At 36.4% G+C, this 22,831-nt stretch overlaps 1 protein-coding gene across 3 annotated transcripts in view; it reads left to right on the top strand.

The window, feature by feature from the left end:
- Tbc1d8b (TBC1 domain family member 8B) overlaps positions 1 to 22,831 on the top strand; it is a 70,739-nt gene that overhangs the window by 27,103 nt on the left and 20,805 nt on the right. For 2 of the 3 annotated variants that reach the window (XM_034485774.2, XM_076918878.1), the window contains exons 6-12: positions 1,633 to 1,840; positions 2,668 to 2,832; positions 12,280 to 12,429; positions 13,166 to 13,316; positions 13,756 to 13,970; positions 19,951 to 20,068; positions 21,638 to 21,923. In XM_034485774.2, coding sequence (XP_034341665.1) covers positions 1,633 to 1,840; positions 2,668 to 2,832; positions 12,280 to 12,429; positions 13,166 to 13,316; positions 13,756 to 13,970; positions 19,951 to 20,068; positions 21,638 to 21,923 — 1,293 coding nt within the window. The remainder of the gene's footprint in view (positions 1 to 1,632; positions 1,841 to 2,667; positions 2,833 to 12,279; positions 12,430 to 13,165; positions 13,317 to 13,755; positions 13,971 to 19,950; positions 20,069 to 21,637; positions 21,924 to 22,831) is intronic. The other variant, XM_076918877.1, reaches the window with a different exon arrangement.

Consider the following 22,831-nt stretch of genomic DNA (forward strand, 5'->3'; position numbering starts at 1 on the left):
GAGGTTGATGGAGAAAGGAAGGTTTGGGGTTGCAGGAAGAAGTGATAGAATCTTTTAATTAAATATAAAACTTGCGGGCTAGAGAGATAACTTAATGGTTAAGAGCACTGGTTACTCTTACAAAAGACCTGGGTTCAATTTCCAGCACCCACATAATGGCTTACAATCATTTGGAGCTCCAATCCCAGGGGATCTAACGCCCTCTTCTGACTTCTTCAGGTACTACATGCACATGGTGTGCTGACCCACATACAGACAAAACACCCATGTACATAAAAGTAGATAAAATAAAGGAAAAAATCTAAAATTTTAAAAATTAAAAATTTATATCCCTTAAAATAGGATGTAAGAGATCATGTATCAGTGAGTTTATCTATTGCTGAGTCTTTATTTAAATGAGATGTAGTAAATTTTGTCTTATATATTTTTTGACTGAGCATATTAAAAGTCATATATGTCTAAATAATCTTTCTAGTAAGTTAAGAATAACTTCCTAGGACAGACTTCAGAGCACATTTTTAAATGGGCATTTTCATGCTTTACAAATTTGGACTCTATAATGTAAACAATCTGGAAGCCCTATTGCAGACATTTAGTGTATATCCAATCATGTGTTTTATTCCAGAAAATGTTAAATGTCAGCAAAATTAGGGCTTAACAGAACATACTTCTTTTTATTTTGTAGTACTATGCCACAGAATGTTTTTCTATTCACACAAATGGACTGTGATTAGTCATCCATTTAATAATGAAATAAACCACCAAATTACAACTTAAGTAGAGTAAAAATGTACATGGGTTTCTAGTTATATATATCAGAATTATTTTGCCAGACACGATGAAGTACTACATTTTCAAACTGTTGATGCAGGAAGGATGAATTTAGTTTCAATTTTGTTGGCTTTGAGTTAGAACTTGCATAATTTCCTTACTACCCCAGATGGCACTGCTGCTTAGCACAAAGTATTTAGTGCCCCTAGAAAAAACATGCTATTTAGAGCAACAGCCTTGTATTTCTATATTTCTCTGTCAGTTAACAAGATTCATCTGTTTATCAACTCCCGTCCTCTGCCCAGCATGGTGCAAGCAGTGTTGTTTGTTCTGCTCCAACTTGGGATGTTTTAAAACAATCATGTAAAATTTTATTTAACTGAATCTTGATGTTCTGTTTTATAATATGCTCTTTCTCTTTAAACTTTAATGCCGCCACTTTTCATTAGTTAATTTCATTTTATTTGTATAGCTGCTTGATTTTCAAATAACCAAATATGTAATGACTATATTCTAAGGTTGGGTTTAGCCATAGGAACATATTATTAATGTATTGTAATACTAGTCTTCCAGAAAATCACCCCTAACACAATGTTTTAAGACCTATATTATCTCTAACTTTTATGTATACTAATCTGTGAATAGAATTGAGATGAAAAAAAAACAATAAATGAAATTTGTCAGGAATCTGTGTGTTATTTTATTTTTTTCATTTAAGAATTCATTGACGAGCATACCACTTAATGTTTAATCTTTCTGCTTTATGGTTTATGAAGGTTAAACAATATTGGTATATTCATACTTTAGAATTCATCACTTGAGCCCCTCCTTCCCTCCCTTTCTCTTTTTTCTTTTCTACAGAGGTTTGGAATGTCGAGCCCACAGTGAGCAATTCAAAGCCTTTTTTAGGCTACCCAAAGAAGAGACTTTGAAAGAAGTACATGAATGCTTCTTATGGGTACCGTTCAGCCACTTCAGTACTCACGGAAAAATGTGCATTTCAGAAAACTATATTTGCTTTGCTAGCCAGGATGGGAATCTATGTAGTATAATCATTCCACTGCGAGAGGTAATATAAATTTGGGTACATATAAGTTTTTAATTTATAGACCACCCTATAATTCTATGAATTAGTAAAAGGCTCAGGAAATGTATCCTTTTAGCAATTTAAATAATGATTTGAGTACAAAATTACTCTTCAAGTTAAAAATACTAGCTTATGGGATATTTTTAAATTCCTTTTAGAAAAGCTTTGCAAAAATTTTAAAAATTAAATTTTAAAAATTTTAAAAAGTAGATAAAGGTTTAGGGCAGTGGTTCTCAACCTTCCTAATGCTATGACCCTTTAATACAGTTTCTCATGTCATGGTGACCACCAACCATACATTTATTTCATTGATAGTTCATAATTGCAATTTTGCTACTCTTGTGAATTATAATTTAAGTATCTGTCATACAGGATATCTGATATGGCCCTCAAAGGGTTCATGACTAACAGGTTGAGAGGTGATGATTTAGGGTCACGCAAAATAAGTTTGATCATTCTGACCCTTAAGATATCATTACCAAAGTTTAGACTGTAACATTTGATGCATTTGATCATCGGGAATAGAATCGGTAACTTTCATGTCAGTCAAAACTTAGTATTTATCACTGAATGTTTTGTTTGAATTGATAACTTTAATGGCCATGTTAATTTAGCTATTTCCTTGAAAAGTCAAGTAACTTGAACTGAGGAGTTGTGGATCATCGTTAGCACAATTCCTATTCACGAGTCTCTTAGTAAGGCATACCACAGACCAAAACTTTCAGCCGTGACACAGTAAATCAAGCACATATCAGAATGTCAGCACTAGGAGAAAATGTGATTGACTTCTTTATCTTTTTACTCCCCAGGTCCTAGCTATAGATAAAACTGGTGATTCCAACAGATCGGTCATCATTAGCATCAAAGGAAAAACAGCTTTTCGTTTCAATGAGGTTAAAGACTTTGAGCAACTGGTGGCAAAACTCAGGCTCAAGTGCCGGGCAGCTTCAACTCAAGATGATGTTAGTACAGAGGTAATCTCCATAGCTATAATCACATAGTTTTGAAGAAAAGCTTTGTCTTTAGAATAGTCTTGTCTTCCAAAAGGAATCCATAATAATTTTCCTGTCTATACCTATCTTTCTTATTGTAAAAGAATAAGTCTAAAGAAATTCTATACTCTATATTATGTGCAGAAGTAAAAATTAAGGACTTTAATGTGTTTGGGAACTAATACTTTAAGAAATACTATAATTTGATCTTTCTACTTTGTTTGCTGTTTTTCAATAAACACACCTTGTATGTTCATACAACCTGACTTTTAATCTATATTTGAGAACTTGATAAGACCTTGGTCTCTCTTATTGGAGCTGGAGACAAGGCTCAGTGTTTGAGTACTGACTGCCCTTATAGTGGCTCTTGATCTCAGCACCTGCATTGGTCAGCTCACAACTGCCTGTCACCCCAGTTCCAGGGAATCTGATTCTCTCTGGCTTCTGAGATTAATGCATACACATGGTGCACATATATAACATGCAGGCAAAACACACATAACATAAAATGAAAAAGAATAAAACTTTTCTTCTTATTGCTATAAAAAGAAAAAAGCCATTTTAAACCAGATTAAATATTTTAATACCTAATTGTTCAGCTTTATTAACAAAATTTGGTCCCAGGCAAAACAATGATGTAGGCATTTGTTAGAAAAATATCAGGGAAGGGGGATGATGAAATGGCTTAGCATGTAAAAGCCTGCCACACAAGCCCTGCAACCTAAATTTGATTCCTAGAACCAAGTAAGGATGAAAGAAGTAAATACGTTCACAGAGTTGTCCTATGATTTCTGTACACACATTCCTGTATACATACACATGACTGTAGTAATATTAATTATAAGTTTAAATGTGCACAATGATTTTGCTGAAAGTTTTAAGTTATAAAAATGTCAGAGCTAATAAATACTCTGAATGAAGAGTAGTTAGAAACCTGGTTTTTATTTTTAGTATATTTTTCAAAAAAATGTAGACAGATTGACAGATTGAAATCAAATGAATTTCCAACTCTGAATTGAGGAGTACTGTGTTTTTACATATTTATAAAGTGTGCCAAACTTAACTATTTATTTTTAATTAAAGATTCACAGGTAAATAATCAGCATTAACATTGCTGGCTACCTTATTTTATTTAGTTTGACATATAGAGCCCTTTATCTCTGGAGAATGAAGACTAAATAATATGCTAATTTATTTATAATGCAGTATTGGTAGACTAAGCCTTCTCTCCAATGAACCTCAGTATTTTAATATATGTGTGTCATCTCAGTCCCAGATTCAGAATCTTTATGTAGGCCATGAAGAATTTTTCTTGCCTATATTTGCTGTCACATATTTTTAGCCAGAATATTTCTTAGCCTAATGCAAGAACACAAATAAAATTTAACCAGTCTTGATAATTACTCTCTTACTAGTCACATTTTCCTGCTTATATCAAATCTGTCCTACTCTTATTTTATCTCAAATTTAGTCTATGTTAGATAAGTATTTATTCCAAGTATCCTTCACTTTGCTTTCATGTCCCACTAGAAATTTTCTTGAAAGCCTCACGTGTCTCTGGCAGATAACTGTGCTTCATTGTCAAGGAAAGATTTCATTTTAAGTGTTCACCATTTCTAGATGCATCAAAATGCTAAGGATTTCTAGTTGTTCTTTCCCCTCTCAGAGACTTTAGTATAGAGATGTTCAGAATATCCTAATCAGTATAAGAATTTGTGTGGAAATATGTTTTTTGAATTCTCATGTTTTGTTTTCACTGATTTTATATGTGTGTGTGTGTGTGTGAGAGAGAGAGAGAGAGAGAGAGAGAGAGAGAGGAGAGAGAGGGCAGAGAGAAAGACAGAGAGAGGGGGGAGGGAGTTTTCATGTAGTTGTCAGTATAAACAATGTGTGGGAGTCAGTTCTTTGCTTCCATCATGTGGGGCCTGGTGATTGAACTCAGCCTGGCAGCAGGCTCCTTTACCTGCTGAGCCACTTCACTGACCCATAACTGAAGATTTTCATCTTAGCAATGGTGAAGAATTTTGATCCATTTTAGTATTATCTGTATATACCTTGCTATTTCTATAGGATATCATAAAAATCAATAAAGAGAAACCTTTCTAAAACAAGAGCTAGGGGATAGGAACACATCTCAATAGTGGACCACTTATTTATCATGGGTAATGTCTAGCATTAAATGCCTAGCATTTTTAAAAAGGCAGTGCATTTGATTTCTAAATAACAGAAGTTTTCACTCTATTCTTTTATAGCTGTAATCAACTTACCTAAACAATGAGAAAAGTGCATGTAATTTTAACAGACCCAGTGACTTGTATACTATAAAACTTTAAACATCCTAAATCTCAGAGTCTAAATCAAAACATCTAAATCTGAGCACAGAAAGGACATAAAAATATGTTAAGAAGGACAAATGCTTCCAGAAGTCATTGGGATTGTGCATAAGCACCAGCTCTGTCCGGATTTTAACTAGGTGTCAATTACCATGTTCTACAGTTTAATAAGCTACACTAAAACATGGGCATATGAACAGGTTTTATAAAATTCTGACCAACTGTTTTTTGATGTATATAATAAAGAAATGTTGCTAGATAAAATTTGAAGCTACTAAGTATGGGAAACTTGGGCTCTTTTATCTTAGCATGAGGCAAAGTGGTCCTGAGACTAGAGAACATGACCAGAAATTCCTTTATCTTCAATTGCATTACAAATGAATCATAAGACAGTGGTTCTCCACCTGTGGGTCGTCACCCCACTGGGGATTGAATGACTCTTTCACAGGGGTTGCCTAAGACCATTAAAACACACAGATGTTTACATCATAACAGTAGCAAAATTTCAGTTTTGAAGTAGCATTGCAAGTAATTTTATGGTTGGGGTCACAATGTGAGGAACTATTGAAGGGTCACAGCGTTCAGAAGGTTGAGAACCACTGCTGTAGAATGTCAAGAAAAATAGAAGTGGATTTATGCTGTAACATGTTTACATAGGCAAATATGTTCTACAGATTATCAAAGCAGATGTAATGAGTTCTTGGTTTGGTCTGAGTTTCTAAGTTTTTCATTGTAAGTATTGAGTTCCAGGAACATGTGTTCTACTTGACATCATGTTGTTGCCTAATGCTAGAATTGCAAGTGAAAGCTAACAGAGCCAGGACCTGTAACCCCAGCTCCCTGGGAGGCTGAGGCAGAAAGATGACAAGTTTAAGAATGGCCTAAGGAACTAAGGGAGACCCTGTTTAAGAATTAAACAATAAAAAGTGCTGCTGGTCTTCCTATTGGGTCGCCCTCCCTCAACTTCTTCCAGCCTTTCCCTAATTCACCCACAGAGGTCCTAACTTCAGACCATTGGTTGGGTATAGGTATCTGCTTCTGTCTCAGTCAGCTGCCTCTTGGAGGGGACGGGAGGAATGGGATGAGGAACTGTTAGAGGGCAGAAGGGGAAGGGGGATAATGACTAGACTGTAAAAAAAAGATAAAAGACAAAAAAACCACTATCCAAACTAATAGAGCCGGTGTTAATATTAGTACATTAGGACAATAGGATTTTTTTCAAAATAAAATGTTTAAAAGTTTAAAAACAACAAAAAAAATAAAAAGGGCTAGAGATATGGCTCAATATTACTGCTTTTGTATAGCAAGCTTATATCCCTGGATTGAATCCACATTTAAAACAAGCAAGCAAAGGAGGTTTCTTTTTGTCAAAGACATTTTTATTTTATTATTAATATATTTTGTTATTTGAGGACTTCACATGTGTATACAGTATATTTTGATATATTCACTCTTCTCCTTCTTACTCCTCTCAAATCACCTCCCAATCTCATGATTTCTGTTTTCATTAAACATCCTTCCTAATCCGATTTGTGCTGCTCATATGGATGCATGGATGTGGAGTTGTCGGCTGCGCATGGTACCCATACCAGTGGCCACGGTCTTAAAGAAATCTGACTCTCCCTCCCTCAGAAACACCAACTTTCCATAGCAGTTTCATTAGAGGTGGGGTCTCATGAGCCTCTCCTTGATTTCACGCTAAAATGTTGACTGGCTTGATGTTAACAAGCCTTGTGCAAGTACCTACAGGTGCTGTGAGTTACGATGGCACTGAGTGGTTCTGTTATGCCTAGAAGACACTGTTTCGCCTGCATCCTTACATAACCTCTGGCTCTTAAAACCTTTCTTCTCCCTCTTCTAAGATGTCTCCTGAGCCGTAGGGAGAAGGGATAAAATATTTATGTCTCATTTATAGCTGGTGACTGCAGAGACACTTAGTCTCTGCACTTTTACCTGTTGTGAGTTTCTACAGTATCTCTGTCCACTGCAAACAGAAGCTTCTTTGATGTGGACTGAGCTGTACTAATCTATAGGTACACCTATTGGTGTAGATGTGTGAAGGGCAGCTTGATATCATGTCATACATTTAGCAAAATAATACTAGTAGATTAACCCTTGGGAGCTGTGAGCTTCTCTAACCATGGGTTCTAGACATATGTTACTTCTTGTGGAGTGGGCCTTAAATCCCATCAGAAAACAGTTGGTCACCCCTGTAATATTTGCGCCAATATTGCACCCACGGACACTAGCAGGGTTCACAGCTAGGTAAAACTGTTGACATATTTCTCCCCCAGCTGCCTGAATAGCACCTTTTGATTCTTTGAAAGGTAGCAATCAGGGGAAGCTCCTTAGGCAGTGCCAATTTAGTTCTTCATGTCCTATGAACAAGGTATGTGGTGTTCAGCAATAGCATTCTTAGCATGAAGTTCTTGTGAAGATCAAGAACAGTGGGCATAGCCTATATTTTGAGGTTGTCTCTAGGATAACCATAACCAATAACTTTAGAGAAGTATTCAAACCTTGGGTTGTTTATTTGACAAATCATAGCTTCTGAAAGGAACATTTCCCCCAGTTCTTAGTGACTCCAAATTCGTGTGTGTGCACGTGTGCGCATGTGCATGAGTGTGTGTTACCCTCCACTCACCACTTGAATCTCTCTCCCCGTTTCTACTTCATATCACCTGTGTTCTTCTAGTTCCTCCCCAAAGGAGAATTTAAACAAACAAAAAAGAAGGAAAAAAAAGAAAAAAAGAACTACATTTGTACATATTAATATAAACAGAAATAGTAGTTAAAGCCACATAATTGATTTTGTTTGCCTTAAGAATAAGGGAATATGGACCAGGAACAGCCCTTATCAGGTAAAAGCATTTGCCACCAAGCCTGGCAACCTGATTTTGATCCCTGGTGGAAAAGGAGAACTGACTCCAGCAAGTCATCCTTTGCCCTAAACACACACACACACACACACACACACACACACACACACACACACAAACACACACACCAGGCTACACACATACTCATACACATTCCTACCATGCACACACACTAAATAAATGTAATTTTTTTAAAAGAATAAGAAGGCGTGTTTTCTGTGGTATCTTAACTCAAAGAGAGCAGATTTATTTCTGAGTTAGGAAACTAGAAATTTTGTTAGAAATAAAATTAGGAATTTATTTTAAGTTATGGATATGAATGGGATGCCATTTACAATAAGCTTCTTGTATTTGAAAGAAGTGTTTCTTTGTACATTTTGTCTTTTATTAAATTTTACAGCTCAAGTTTGTCTCCCAATCACTGTTGATTGTGCTTTTTATTAGATATTTGAAGTCTATTACTTTATAGAAAGGTTATACACAAAGAAATATTAACCTTTGCCCTATATTTCCTTCACTGTTAAAGACATATCCTATTTCTAAAAATCAATGCTTGATGCAGAAAAGGAAAACAAAACAGGATAAGACAGGTTGAAGTGTACTTGCCACAAAATAACCTATGTTTCTTTCTAGATTGGAGTGGATTTTGCTCAGGCAATAAAATGTCTGAGTGCCAAGTTTATTCCTTACATAATTTTGAGCACCCATATCAATGCCACTTAGAAATGGTATAGCCATGAAGTAAAAGTCAGGGGGGAAAAACAGAATTGACAAGAATTACACTTTGTTGCTTAGTCTACTTCACTGCTCTATTAACAACCCAAATATTCAGTTGTTTCAAGCCACCATGACTGTAGGTCAATGGGATTTTATGGACACTTCAGGAGTAGTTACAAATATAACTAGAATACTTGCCGTTGCTCTTATAAATTTATATTTAGGGTTTTGCCATGAGCTTTTTTTTTTCTTCCTCAAAAATATTTTTTTCTGATAGTTTGAGTGTATTATCAATAGATAATTGCTGCCTTGGTCATATGGTTGTGCATTACTTGAGATTCAGCCTGCAACCATCAACTTTCCTAGCTTTATTTACAAAAGAGAAGGCGTTACTTTCCATCTACCCCAGCCATGGGCATTATCTTTATCTTTCTTAATCTGGTAAAAATTTAAGAGGTCAAATGAGTTTTCTTTTAAATCACTTAAGATCTCTGGGATGGTTAATTTTCAGAAGCTAGGTAAATGATATGTTATAAAAGTTATGTAAAGTTAAAATATTTGTTATAAAATGTTTTTTTATTTAAAAAACAGGGGTAATAAAAATCACATGGAAATACAAATAACTTAGGATAGATAAATCAATACTGATAACTGGGCATGGTGGTGCATACTTGTAATCCTAGTACTCAAGAGACTGAGGCAGGAGGATCTTGAGTCCCAGGCCAGCTTGAACTGTGAAACTGTCTCAAACACAAAAATAAAACAAGCAAATAAACAGTATTAGAAAACCAAGACTTTCTAATTTACAACATACTGTACAGCTATAGTACACACCATGGCAATCAAAGCATTAGCATCGACATATATGAATATAATTGAATAAAGAGTGTAGAAAGAGAAAAAGAGTGTAGAAAGAAACCTTAACATTTACAATCCATTGATTTCCAACAAGGACAGAAATTAAACCAGTAAGGGATAAAGTCTTTTCAACAACCGATTCTAGGAGATAGATAACCATATACAAGGAGCATACTTGGACTGTTTCTTTAAAGCACTTATAAAATTAAGTCAAAATGAATCAAAGAACAAAACTGTAAGCCTGAAACTTCATAAGTCTTAGAATAAGAGTAGCAGTAAGTCTTTGTGCCTTTAAATTGAGGACAGGTTCAAATAGGTATTTCTCAAAACAAGATAATGAAATGACAAATAACCACATGAAAAAATTTTCTCTATTGTTTGTTGCTAGGGAAATTCAACTCAAAACCATAATAGGATATTATCTATTCATACCCGCTAGCATAGCTATTATTTAAAGAGTTGATAATAATGGGTAAAGAAGAATAAAGAGCTTGGAAAGCCCGTGGACTGCTGCTGGGAATGTTAAGTGTTGTGCTGCATTGGATACATTTGGGTAGTTCCTCAAAATGTTGAACATAGATTTACCTCATGGCCAGTAATTATATCCATAGAAATTGACCCATGAAGACTAAACTGTTCTCACAGGTACTCTTCTTAATAGACGTGCCCAATTATATGATTTGTAATCACCAGAAAATGTTTAAAAACATCATTGTCTACAAAATGGTGATTAAATGTATTCATTCACACAGTGGCATATTATATAGGGTGGTGACATGAAAGGAAACGGTGATAGATGCTATTATATAACATGTGTAAACTGAAAATACTATGCCAAATGAAATAAGTCCAATGCAACACAAAATGTATCATAAGATTTTATTTATATAAAAGCCAGCTTATAGCAATAAGTATAGGTGGTTGTCTAGAATCTGAGTGGCAGGGAATGACTAGAAATGGTAGGGGCTTTCTTTTGGTGGTTTAAATAATCTCCAGACTGGCTTTGAGGTTACAGTATATTTCAGGCTGGCCTTGAACTTGCAATCCTACCTCAGCCTCCCTGAGTGATGGTGGGGTTAGAGACATGAACCATGTTATCCAGCTTGCTGATGTTTATTTTTAGTTTAGTCATGTAATAGTTCAGCTTATTCATGTAATAGGTATTTCACACTGCTATAAATTTGTCCTTCTTCAAACATGTAGTAACTAATGAGGATCACTGAATGTTCTTTCACATCCCCACAGTCGCTTGGTATTGTCAGCTTTTGATTTTTGTAGGTATGGATTGTTTTTTGAAATGCATTTAGCTAATGCCGTACGATGCTGAATATTTTGATTTGCTATCTCTTCCTATCTTTTACCTACTTTTTGCCTACTACTTATTTGCCTATTTATTTTCTTTTTTGTGTTTTCTCAGTTTTTTCCATTCAAGCCACAAATAGTTCCTTTAAAAATTGGGCTTTTTATGAATTCTTGTAAATACTTTCCACTTCATATTAGACCAACGTCATACTCCAAGTCTCTATTTCCTTGGCTTCCTGGACAAGATTACTCGTTTCTAATGTTTTACAGAAAGAGTTGTTAACGTGTTCTTAGAGAAAGGGCCTAGGAAGCACCAACTTGATCTTTATGATATCTTACCAAAAGTCTCTTCAGTTGTGCCCTTAGGTTTTACTATTTTACTAACAGTGGCCCTGGCTTTTATTTTTGCCTAGAAGCTAGATCTTGTTCTCAGAATTGTCTTGTCATGTATCAAAACTGAGAGTGAAACCTTTCTAAAGCCTGCAAATTATAGCTCATTTCTATTTAATAGTTTGTTTCTTAGCTTCCCTTACTGAGAGAGCCAGGTTCGAGTCCATGCCCATATAGTCCCCCAAAGCTTGTCCTTGAGAGCTTGTGATGTAGCCTGTGGTAGAGTGTTTGTCCTGCAAGGATGAAATCCTGGGTTGATTCTCCACATGTTAATAAATTAAACAAACAAACTTGTACTCTTGCTAAAAGGGCCTGGTCCTCTTTGTGCAGTGGAGCAAACAGACATCTCATTAAATCCTCAAAGAAGGGATTTAAAGACGGAGAGAATAAATGTCAAGGGTTCCATTTGGGTCAAGGTATAGAAATGGAGAGAAATGTTACATTAGCAGATTGCCAGGCCTCCAATAACATTATGTACTTCTAATCCTCTTTATTTTGCTCTGTTATAAGAGGTCACTTTGGCCGGGCAGTGGTGGCGCACGCCTTTAATCCCAGCACTTGGGAAGCAGAGGCAGGCGGATTTCTGAGTTCGAGGCCAGCCTGGTCTACAGAGTGAGTTCCAGGACAGCCAGGGCTACACAGAGAAACCCTGTCTCAAAACCCTCCCCCCCCCAAAAAAAAAGAGGTCACTTTGTTGACAAACTCAGTTTTGACAAAAATAAACAATGTCTCTTTAATATTTCATATATCCATAGGTTGTGGCTTATGAATGACAGACCATTAAGAGAATTTTTATTTATTCTCTCATATTTTACGTCCTGACCATAATTGCCCCCATTCCATTCTCCAAGTCCCCCCCCCCCATTTCCCCTCTTCTCTATTTCAACACATTTTTCTCTTTGGAACTTGCGAACAACATTTGACAGTCACACTCTGACTTTTCTTTTCAGGGTGCTGTTAGTTCTGACACTACAGGCCCATCTGAGAATTTCGAGGAGCAACCTTTGACATGTCCAAAGGAATGCAGCAAAACTGTGAACACTGAAGCCTTAATGACAGTATTTCACCCTCAAAATTTGGAAAATCTTGATTCTAAGATGGTAAGAAAACAAAATTATTAAATCTATGGATTAGAGCAGTTGATGAAAAAAAAAAAATGAAAACAGAGCCTGATCAGTGGTTCTTAACCCTCCTGATGCTGCAACTCTTTAATACAGTTCCTCATATTTTGGACACCCCCAACCATAAAATTATTTCCAGTGCTACTTCATAATTGGGATTTTGCTACTGTTATAAAATGTAATGGAAATTTCTGTGTTTTCTCATGGTCTTAGCCCACCCCTGTGAAAGGGTTGTTGTTTACCCCAAAAGGGGTTGAGAACTACTGGACTAAATGGTATCAGAACAGAAAGGGTTACTTTTGAGGTTTTTTTTGTTGTTGTTGTTGTTGGTTCCACAACACTCAGACTACTATCAGTGGTGAAGGTAAAAGAGGAATGTTGGATATCAGGTTTTCTTTGCATGGATTTCTAATAGTCTGTGCTAAAATGGAACTAATTGGGGAAGAATGATGGTTCGAAGCTTTTACCTTGTAGGTGTTATACTTTGGTAACTTTTAAGAATTTAACTAGTAATGATAGTACGTTAAAACTGTTAGGCTTGCCTGGCTTTAAGATTATATATGGTAAGGGTCCAGTGCTTTAGAATGTGAATATGATTTTTTGATTTTCTAAGTTTTTGCTCTGAATATATTGTTTTCATGATAAACAGAATGAACAAGTTATTTTAAAGAAATTAATTTTTCACTGTTTAGTTGTCTTGCTTTCTCCATTCCAGTTGAAAGAAAAGATGAAGGAACAATCATGGAACATCTTATTTTCAGAATGTGGGCGTGGTGTTAGCATGTTCCGGACAAAAAAGACTCGAGATCTGGTGGTAAGAGGGATTCCAGAGACTTTAAGAGGAGAGCTCTGGATGCTTTTCTCAGGTATTACATTTATTTGATTTATTCCCTGAGTAGACTGTAAATGTGCCCTTTCTAGGAATTAGGCTCTAAGATGGCCAGGACCTGAGTTCAGACTACTCAAAGAGAAAAAACTGTAGGCACATGTGCCTGCCTAAGTTTCCACATGTCTACTCTCTGACAAGTTGAATTTGTTAGGCAAAATATGTATAATTGGGAGTATAGGGTCTATATCTGTAGCATCAAGGAAAAATTAAATGATAAAGCTTGCTGAAAATGTTATTCTAGAAAATAATATTAACCTAATACTTTCCTTTTCCTTCAATCTCTCTTTCTTTGTGTTCAGATATTGTTTAAGCATAAAGCTTAGCTTCAAGGTAATAAATAAAAAATATGCCACTGTGTGCAAATCTTAGCTTTAGGGTATCATTCTGTTTGTATGTCAATGCAGTTGTCTTTGCAGGTGCTGTTAATGACATGGCAACCAACCCTGGCTATTATGCCGAAGCGGTTGAGCAATCCTTAGGGACCTCCAACTTGGCTACTGAAGAAATTGAGCGTGATTTGCGTCGCTCTCTGCCTGAACACCCAGCATTTCAGAGCGATACTGGCATATCTGCTCTGAGGCGGGTACTGACAGCATATGCATATAGGAACCCCAAAATAGGATACTGCCAGGTATAACATCACTTCTGATTCCAAAATATTATGTGCATATTTCAAATAATATTATCAATTTCAACTCCAGAATTTTGGGATATGCTAATGAGAACAGAGGTAGGTTAAGATTGCTAGTGAATATTATTAAAGTAAGGAGGTTGATAGTGGGAGCATTGAAAGTATTGATATTTCATTATTTTCTTTTTTAAACTTTTTAAAAAATTACCTGTATGTGTGTATCTCTGTGAGGGTGTTTGCCACATGTGTATAGGTACCCTAGGTGGCTGGAAGAGGGCATTGGATCTCCTGCAGGTGGAGCTGCAGACAGCTATAAGGTGCCCAACATGGGCACAAAGAACTGAACTCAAATCTTCTGAGCTCCTAAGCACTGAGCCATCTATTTTTTTTCATTTAACAAATATATATATATTCTTTTGTAAAAGACACTGTGTTGCATACTTAAGGCTATATAAAGATACATCACATAAAGATATTGTCTTTAAAAAATACATAGATCAGGCTTGACAGGGTGTAGCTCAGTGGGTAGCATGCTTGCAGTGCAAACATGAGGGCCTGAGTTTGAATCTCTAGCACTGATGTTTAAAAAACAACCAAAAACAGTTATGGCATTGTGCATTGGTGACCCTAGAGCTGGGAGACAGGGAGACAGGCAGGTTCTGGGGGCCTGCTATCCACCTGGTCTAGCGAAATGGCAAGCTTTGGGTTCAGTTAAGAAAAAACATGTCTCAAACAAATGATGGAATGGAATATTAATTGAGGAAAAATCTACAACATCATTCTTTGGCCTTCACATGGACCTGCAACAGGAGAACACATGCATATTTTGTATATATGTAGATGCATATAATATATATGTAGTTAAATGAATATTTATTGAGAAATTGAAAAACAAGGGAGACAAAATGTTAGATGAATACAAAGTATGCAGGATCTGTAATAAATTAGTTTGATCTGGGAGGATCAGAGAAGGCTTCGAGAAAGAGAGAACACTTGCAGGTCAAGGCAGTTTGTGAATTTTGAATTAAGAACCTTCTAAGTGAAAAGATTGGGACAGCCCCATAAAATAGAGGTAATTAAAGAATATGTATAAAGTCATACACTGTTTAATAGAGCAAAGGATGACTAAAGCAGCAGTGTATTTAGAGAAAACACTGGGCAGTTTGGAGTTGATTAGGAATTTAATTTTTTAAATGTATTCCTCTCTCATACACTACAGTACTAGTGCAGTTTTCTCTCCCTCCACTCACCCCTGTTTCTCCTCACACCTCTCCTCTTCCCAAGATCCACTTATCCATTTCCTTTCAGAAAAGAGCAAGCTTCCCAGGGACATCAAACAAACATGGCATAAGAAGCTACAATAAGACTAGGCACAAACCCTCATCTCAGGGCTGGACAAGGCAACCCAGTAGGAGGAAAAAAGTCCCAAGAGTAGGCAAAAGAGTCACAGACACCCCCACTCCTATTGTTAGGAGCCCTATAAGAACACCAAGCTACACAACCCTAACATATATACAGAGAGCCTATCATAGCCCTATGTATGTTTCCTGACTGACAGTTCAGTCTCTGTGAGCCCCTATGAGCCCACTTAGTTGATTCTGTGGCTTTTGTTGTATCCTTGACCCCCTCTGGCTCCTACAGTCTTCCTGCACTTCTACAGGATTTCCATAGCACCACCTAATATTTGCCTGTGGATCTCTGCATCTGCTCTGATCAGTTGCTGGATAAATCCTCTCTGATGACAATAATTATATCATTCATTGCCCTTTTTTTTTTTTTTTTTGGTCAGTCATATTTAATTCTACCATCGGTCTCTGAGCTATCCAGTCTCTGGTTTCTGGCCATCCAGGCAGTGTTGGGCATGGTTCCCTCTTATGATGTGGGCCTCAAGTTAGACCAGTCATTAGTTGGTCGTTCCCACAAGTTCTCCACCAGCACATACCCCAGTCCCACCATTGTGGTGGTGGTGGTGCACACCTTTAATTCTAGCACTTGGGAGGCAGAGGCAGGCAGGTTTCTGTCAGTTTGAGGCAAGCTTCATCTATAGAGCAAGTTCTGGGATAGAAATCCTGTTTCAGAAATAAAAGGGAATTTAAAATTTATTTTGTAGGCAGTGGAGGAATCCTTGGTAAAGATTCTTTAGGGATGCACTGTGTTCATTAGGTAGTTGGCTGCTACTAGACACAAATAGAAAATAACTGAAATATAGCATATTTTAATTAAATAGAAACAATTCTTTAGGTCAGTAGACAGTTGTCTTTCATGAGATTATTAAGGAACTTAGGATATGGGTTCAAAATGTCATCTTAGGAAAAAAAAGCTAAGACTTTTGTAGCCATTACATGAATTCTGCAGATCAGCTTGGCGAATAGTACATGTTGACAACATTACATCTTTCAAACTATGAACATATGGTGTTTTTCCTCTTTATTTAGCACTCTGGTCTCTTTTTCTGAAAAAGATCATTTGATAGCTTTCAATGTACAAATCTTAAAATTTCTTTGGATAATTTTATCTCTTAAGTGTTTTAAGCCTTTTGAAATTATAGTAGATGGAATTTGTTTCTTTTTTATTATTTTTTGCTAGTGCATTAAACACAATTCATTTTATATATACCTATCTTGTCTACTTTAGCCTTGCTGAAACTATTATCGCTTCTAAGAAATAGTTTGTGGGTTTCTTTCAAGTTTCAATATTGAAATCATGAAATCTGAATGATGGTTTTTTTTTCCATTTAAGTCTGAACACTGTTCTCCCTTTTTTCTTGCCTAAATGGATACCCTCCAATATAACGTTAAGTAGAATTGTTAATATTATTGTTTTACTTTTTTAGATGCCATGTCATTATTATTCAGACTTGTCTAGTTATGGGCTTCAGTGATCTTCTCACACCTGCCTCTTGAGCACCTGGGACTACAAGTGTATCCCAGCACACCTGGATTGATAACTGTATTGAAAATGAATATTCTAGTCTTGTTATTTGTCTTAGAACCAGTCTTTTGGTAAAGTATACAGTTAACTCTGGAGGGTTTTGTGTAGATCATTGGTTGAAGAATTTCCTTTATATTTCTAGTTTTGGGGTGTGTGTGTGTGTGTGTGTGTGTGTGTATCCTGTTTAGTCCATATAATGCTACTTGCATGTATGTTTTTAGAGCTGACCATTTGGCACTGGATAAGCACTTGATGCGCTCTTTCCTCGGGAAGGCCACTTCTCCTATTCCCAGTTTTCTCAGATGCTTGTAGTTCTTTGTGTAAGGTTGAGGCCTCTGGAAATTTTGTCAAATGTGTTTACTCTTTGTGTCCATTGAGATTATCATGGGTTTTCTTTTTTGATTAAAATGGCATGTTTCATTATTTGGTTCTCATATTTTGTACTATTCTTATGTTCCCATTATAAATCCTAGTTGCTCTCAGTATATAATATTTTTGTATGACCTTGAGCTTGGTTTCTTATCATTTTGTTGAGAATTTCACATTCATAGTCATAAAATACATTGATATGTAGTAGTTTTGTAATATCTTTGTTTAATTTTTCTGTCAGGATTTCTTAGAATGAGTTGGATTGTGTTTCTTCCTCTTAGGTTTTATGAAGGACTTGTGTTACTTCTTTAAATGTTTAGCAGACTATGCCAGTAAAGCCATCTGTTCTTCATTCTCTTGCAGGAAGTATTTCCATTACTAATTGAGTCTCTTATTGTATCTCAATCCAAGGTTTTCTTTCCTCTAGAGCTGTTTTTAGTAATCAGTATTTTTAAGAAAGTTGCCCATTTTATCCAATTTATAACAAACAGTTGTTCACCACATTCTGTTTCTGTAATGCTCTTGTATGTTACCCCTTTTCATTTGGTCATAATTGTAGATCAGCCTCTCGTTTTTATCATTTTGGTTAAATTACATAAAGATAGGTTGTTTTAAATAGTACTGTTTTAAAAATATTTTGGCGAGCCTAACTTATTTGTTGTCATTCCTTTTTAAATACATATGGTCATTAGTCCTTTGAGAAGTTTGTACGTTTTAGTCACATTTGCCCTCCCTGTTCCAACTCTTCCCAGAGTCACCCTCTTTCCCTTCGCACCCAACTTTATGTTCTTTTTCCTTCCCTGTCCCATCAAGGTCAATTTGTGCTACGTAAATATTCTTGGATGTGTCACTGTCCACTGGCACATGGTAGACATCTCAAGGCCTGCATGCATAGAGAAAACTGACCCTTTTCTCTCCAAGCAGCTAAGAATTGCCAGTAACTCCTCAGCTAGGGATGGAACTTTTCCATACTGGGATTCGGTCTGGCTTACCGTTTCCTAGGTCTTATACATGCTGTCAGAACCACTGTGAGTTCAAATTCACAGAAGCCCTGCAGTATCCAGGAGGCACTGTTTCCTTGTAGTTGTTCGCCACAGCTGGCTCTTCCATTTCTTCTTTCCAGTGTTCTTCTGCAGTGACCGCTGAGCTTCTGGAGTAGGAGGAGTTCCAGTCGAGCTCCAACATAATGTAGTCTGTTATTCTCTGTCCTTGGCTAGTTGTGGCTCTTTGCCACCTTCATCATCGTCTACTGCAAACCGTTTCTCTGATAAGGGTTACAAGATACTTTAATGTGTGGGCATGATGATATCATTAGGAGTTGGCTTAATACCGAGCTCATTTAGCAAAATAGCAGTAGTAGGTTCTTTCCTAGATCTATGATCTCTCTAGCTATAATTTCTTGGCCAGATGTTGGCGCCGTATATGGGTTTTATTTTGTGGAGTGGGCCATAAATATAAGAACGTGGTTAGCTACTCCCATAACATCTGCACCACTGTTGTGCCAAGAGATGTCTTGCAAGGTCAGCTCTTAATGTAGTTCATAGCCGAGTAAGACTGATGGTGTTCAGTTTTCTTTTTCTATCTTCTACCACTTTATGCTTGCCAAAAGTCCAAACCTTACCCAACGGTGAGAGCTTGGCTTTTTTCTTTCTTAGATACATCCAGGCTAGAATATAGCACAGTAATACAGTGCTTGCCAAGCATACACAAAGCCATGGCTTTCATACTAAGCACCTCAGAAGAAATATACATAAAACTATAAGTGCACATGGACATAGACTTCTAGATTCTTGAGGATATGCTAGAGTTTTTTGAAGGCCCCAGATTTCCTTCAAATATTTTTTTTTTTTTTGCTAATTTCTTGATCGACACAGCTGCAACTCATTGCCTCAGGCAGCCGCATGCTCAATAAATACCTCTGATTATTTTTAACAAACACTCCTAAGAAAAAACTTCTGTGCTAGATTAACTCAATATCAGGTCAAGTAAAGACAGCTTTGTAAATGGAGTCTTCAGAAGAGTATCAGACAGGTTGATTAATGATAGTCCTCTACAGATGGTACTTTGAAAGAGCTCCAACCCCTTTTCTCTTCCCTCCAGTATTAAGCAGAAAGTTAATTAGGAATGGAAATGGAGAAGAAAGAATATGTCTCTAGAAAAACTGTTTTGTTAGTAGAAACTCTAGGATTTGAATCAAAATTGCATGTACCAGATAATGAGATTCTACAGTAATGAAAAATGGAATAACTAAGAAGACAAAGCATTTAATAGGGGGTGATGTTTAATTTTGTGCATAGTGAAGGGTGATTGATTTCATGTCCAAAAGATATTCTCCACTAGATGAAGTTTGTTTTCTGCAGTATTAGGATGTCATTCAAAATTATGTGTTTTGTTTTAAAGGCTCATAATAATTAAGACTTTTAACCCATTTAAATCAGCCTAGATTGTAACTGTGATGCTACTGCTTCATTTCCCTTTAACATTATGATATAAAATATCTGACTAGCAAATGTTTTCCTGATTGTATATTTCTGTTTTGAACTAGCTTCAAGTCCTTGTGATGCTGGTATTTACTCCCTTGTTGTTACTGCTGTTGAAAAGTTCTGTACTTGAAGAAGAAGTGCAAGTTATTACCTGAGAAATATTCATTTTTTTTTCATTTCTTTCCAATGAAATTTAGGCGATGAACATTTTGACTTCAGTATTGCTCCTATATGCAAAAGAAGAAGAAGCTTTTTGGCTTCTGGTTGCTGTATGTGAACGAATGTTGCCTGATTATTTTAATCGTCGAATCATTGGTAAAAACAAATACAAAAACAAAAAAAAAAACATACACATACATACTTATATCTATACATAGATGCCGGCTTAATCTTTTTGCTGCTATCACCAAATGCCACTGGCAAGGATTTATTAAGAATAGCTATTTGTTTTAATTAGTGGTTCTAGAGACTGGGAAGTCCAAGATCATGGTGCCAGCACCTGCTCAGCATGTTGTCAGGGTCTTATTGCTTCATAGTAGCATGGCATAAGGTATCATATGGCCAGACAGAGCAAATACACTAGAATTAGCTTGCTTTTTAAAAATAACAAAACCAATTCCATTATAACTTACTAATCCTTGCATTAATCTATTCATTAATATTCTTGTCACTTCATTAAGGTAGAAGCCCAATCACTTCCCAAAGGTCCTAACTCCAACTACTATTAATATACGAATCAAGGAGTGGTTTAGTTTAACATGTGAATTTTTTTCAGCCACAGAAGACTTAATATTTTCAAAACAATTTTTAATGTCTCTTGTCTGTTACGAGAGTGGTTTTCTTTGTGTATTGGGGAGCGGGGAGTTTGTTGAGACAAGGTCTGATTGTATAACTCAAGAGTATGTGGCTTCAACTAGCAGTCTTCCTGCCTCAGCCTTCAAAGGGCTGAGATTACAGATATGTACCACCATGCCTGGCTTCTTACCTATTGAATTACAAGTCTAATTGAAGCATTGCTAAATTAGAATGAGAAAGACAGAAAACACAACAATATCAAAATGTCAAAGTGGCTGATGCTTTGGGGGAAAGGGCTTCTGATACTGATTGTATAGTTGGGAGAATGTTTTATATGTTTCTTTTTAACACTGAAGGATGTGGTCTGCTCTGTAATGAAAGGAAAACTTATTTAAGTTTATAAACACTATTTTGTCCAAATAATGATTTGAGACATCTAGAACTACTAAGGAGATTTTTTTTTTAATAATTTCTCAATGAGAAAGAGATTTTAATCAACTTAAAGTCTCCATATGTATGAGTTTATATGTAAAATAATTGAGTCTTTCTTTAATTTACCTTCAGTTACCAAATATATAAAGACTGCCTATTTTGACACCTATAGATAATCTGTCCTTTGTACCTTCATAAGTTTTCAGTATTGTGCCTAGGTTTTGCTTGTCTTTAATATATTTATGTGTGCATTTATCTTCACCTCTACCCACTATTGAATTCTTTTAGGTGGAAAAATGTAGCTCAGTGGTATCATACTTGCCTAGTACGAACAAGCCCTGAATTATATCCTACCATCACAAAAGATAGGAAATTCTTTGAAAGGGGGCTCACACCATTAGTTATAGTATGTAGTACATGTCTCTGACTGTGAGAAGGACTCAGGAACCCTTCAGATGAATTGAAACTGAGTTTCTCGGGTATTTTTAGGTTCATGACACTGACCTAGCAGTTGCAGAGATGTGCAAATTATAGAAAAGGTACTAAGGGGTTCCTATTTGGAGGAAGTAAGATGAGCTTTGTCCGGGAGCTAATTTGAAAGTGGAGAGGAATCACAAAGCAAGCCTTTTGAAAGGAATTCGTTTGGATGTTTTCCAGGTGCCTTGGTGGATCAGGCAGTGTTTGAAGAACTTATCAGGGATCACCTTCCTCAGCTGACAGACCACATGACCGACATGACTTTCTTTTCCTCAGTTTCTCTCTCGTGGTTCCTCACACTTTTCATCAGTGTGCTCCCTATTGAAAGTGCAGTGAATGTGGTGGACTGTTTCTTCTATGATGGAATCAAAGCCATTTTACAACTGGGATTGGCAATACTTGACTATAATTTAGACAAACTTCTGACGTGTAAAGATGATGCTGAAGCTGTGACAGCACTAAACAGGTACTGGAAGAACTATGGTGTTAAACTCTGGAGGTGGGGAGATGGAGTAGCAGTAGAGAATGTTTGTTGTTATCCCAAATGAGTTCAATCTGCAGCAGCCATGTCAAAGCTCCTGTCCTCTAGGGGACCTGCTAGCCTCCATAGGCCCCTCAACAGTTCTGGTATGTACACACACACACACTTGCGCGTGCGCACGTAAAATGTTTGTCTTTAAATCTAGTGGAGAACTGAGTGATTTCATTAGTATTCAGTCTGCTTGCTTTACCAGTAAGGAAACTTCGAAGGATTCGCTTTACGTCACATAGCTGGTTGAAAGAAAAAGAAACCGCCAGGCCCAAAGTCCTGTCCTTTGTTTGTAAATAGAATGTAGTGAAAGTAAATCAGTTTGATGTAAACACGTAGGTTTCTTACACATTTGTGCTAATGTTAATTTAGTAATAATTCTAGTTTCAGCTAGGAAGTGCCTATATAGAAAGGAACCTAAAGGGCAAAGAGCTAGTTAGTAATAATAAGTATCCAGTAGGGGAAATTACTTGCTTTCCAGGTGGTATCAGTCAGGTAGGTTGAACTTTATTTTCCTGCTTGATTTTGTATGAATGCTATTTTGTATTGGAGAAAATGAGATTTTGTGTATATGCATATATTTGTATGAGTTAAGTAAATGAAAATTAATTGGCAACTGTTGTCATGCTTCATTAAACTCCATTCTGTACAGAAAATAATATAGACACCTCCCTTTGGCATTCAGAATTCTTAAGATTCGGCCTCAGTTTCCCCTTTAAAAACTGATTTCGCACTTCAGCCCTCTACAGAGCTGGTATCCCTTCCATTCTGAATGGGTTTGGAGTGTTTGCTGAATATGTGCAGAGCCTGTTTTGTAGCTGGTCTTTGCTAATCTGTGGGCTCTT

Source organism: Arvicanthis niloticus, chromosome X (assembly GCF_011762505.2).
Source record: "Arvicanthis niloticus isolate mArvNil1 chromosome X, mArvNil1.pat.X, whole genome shotgun sequence".
NCBI lineage: Eukaryota > Metazoa > Chordata > Mammalia > Rodentia > Muridae > Arvicanthis > Arvicanthis niloticus.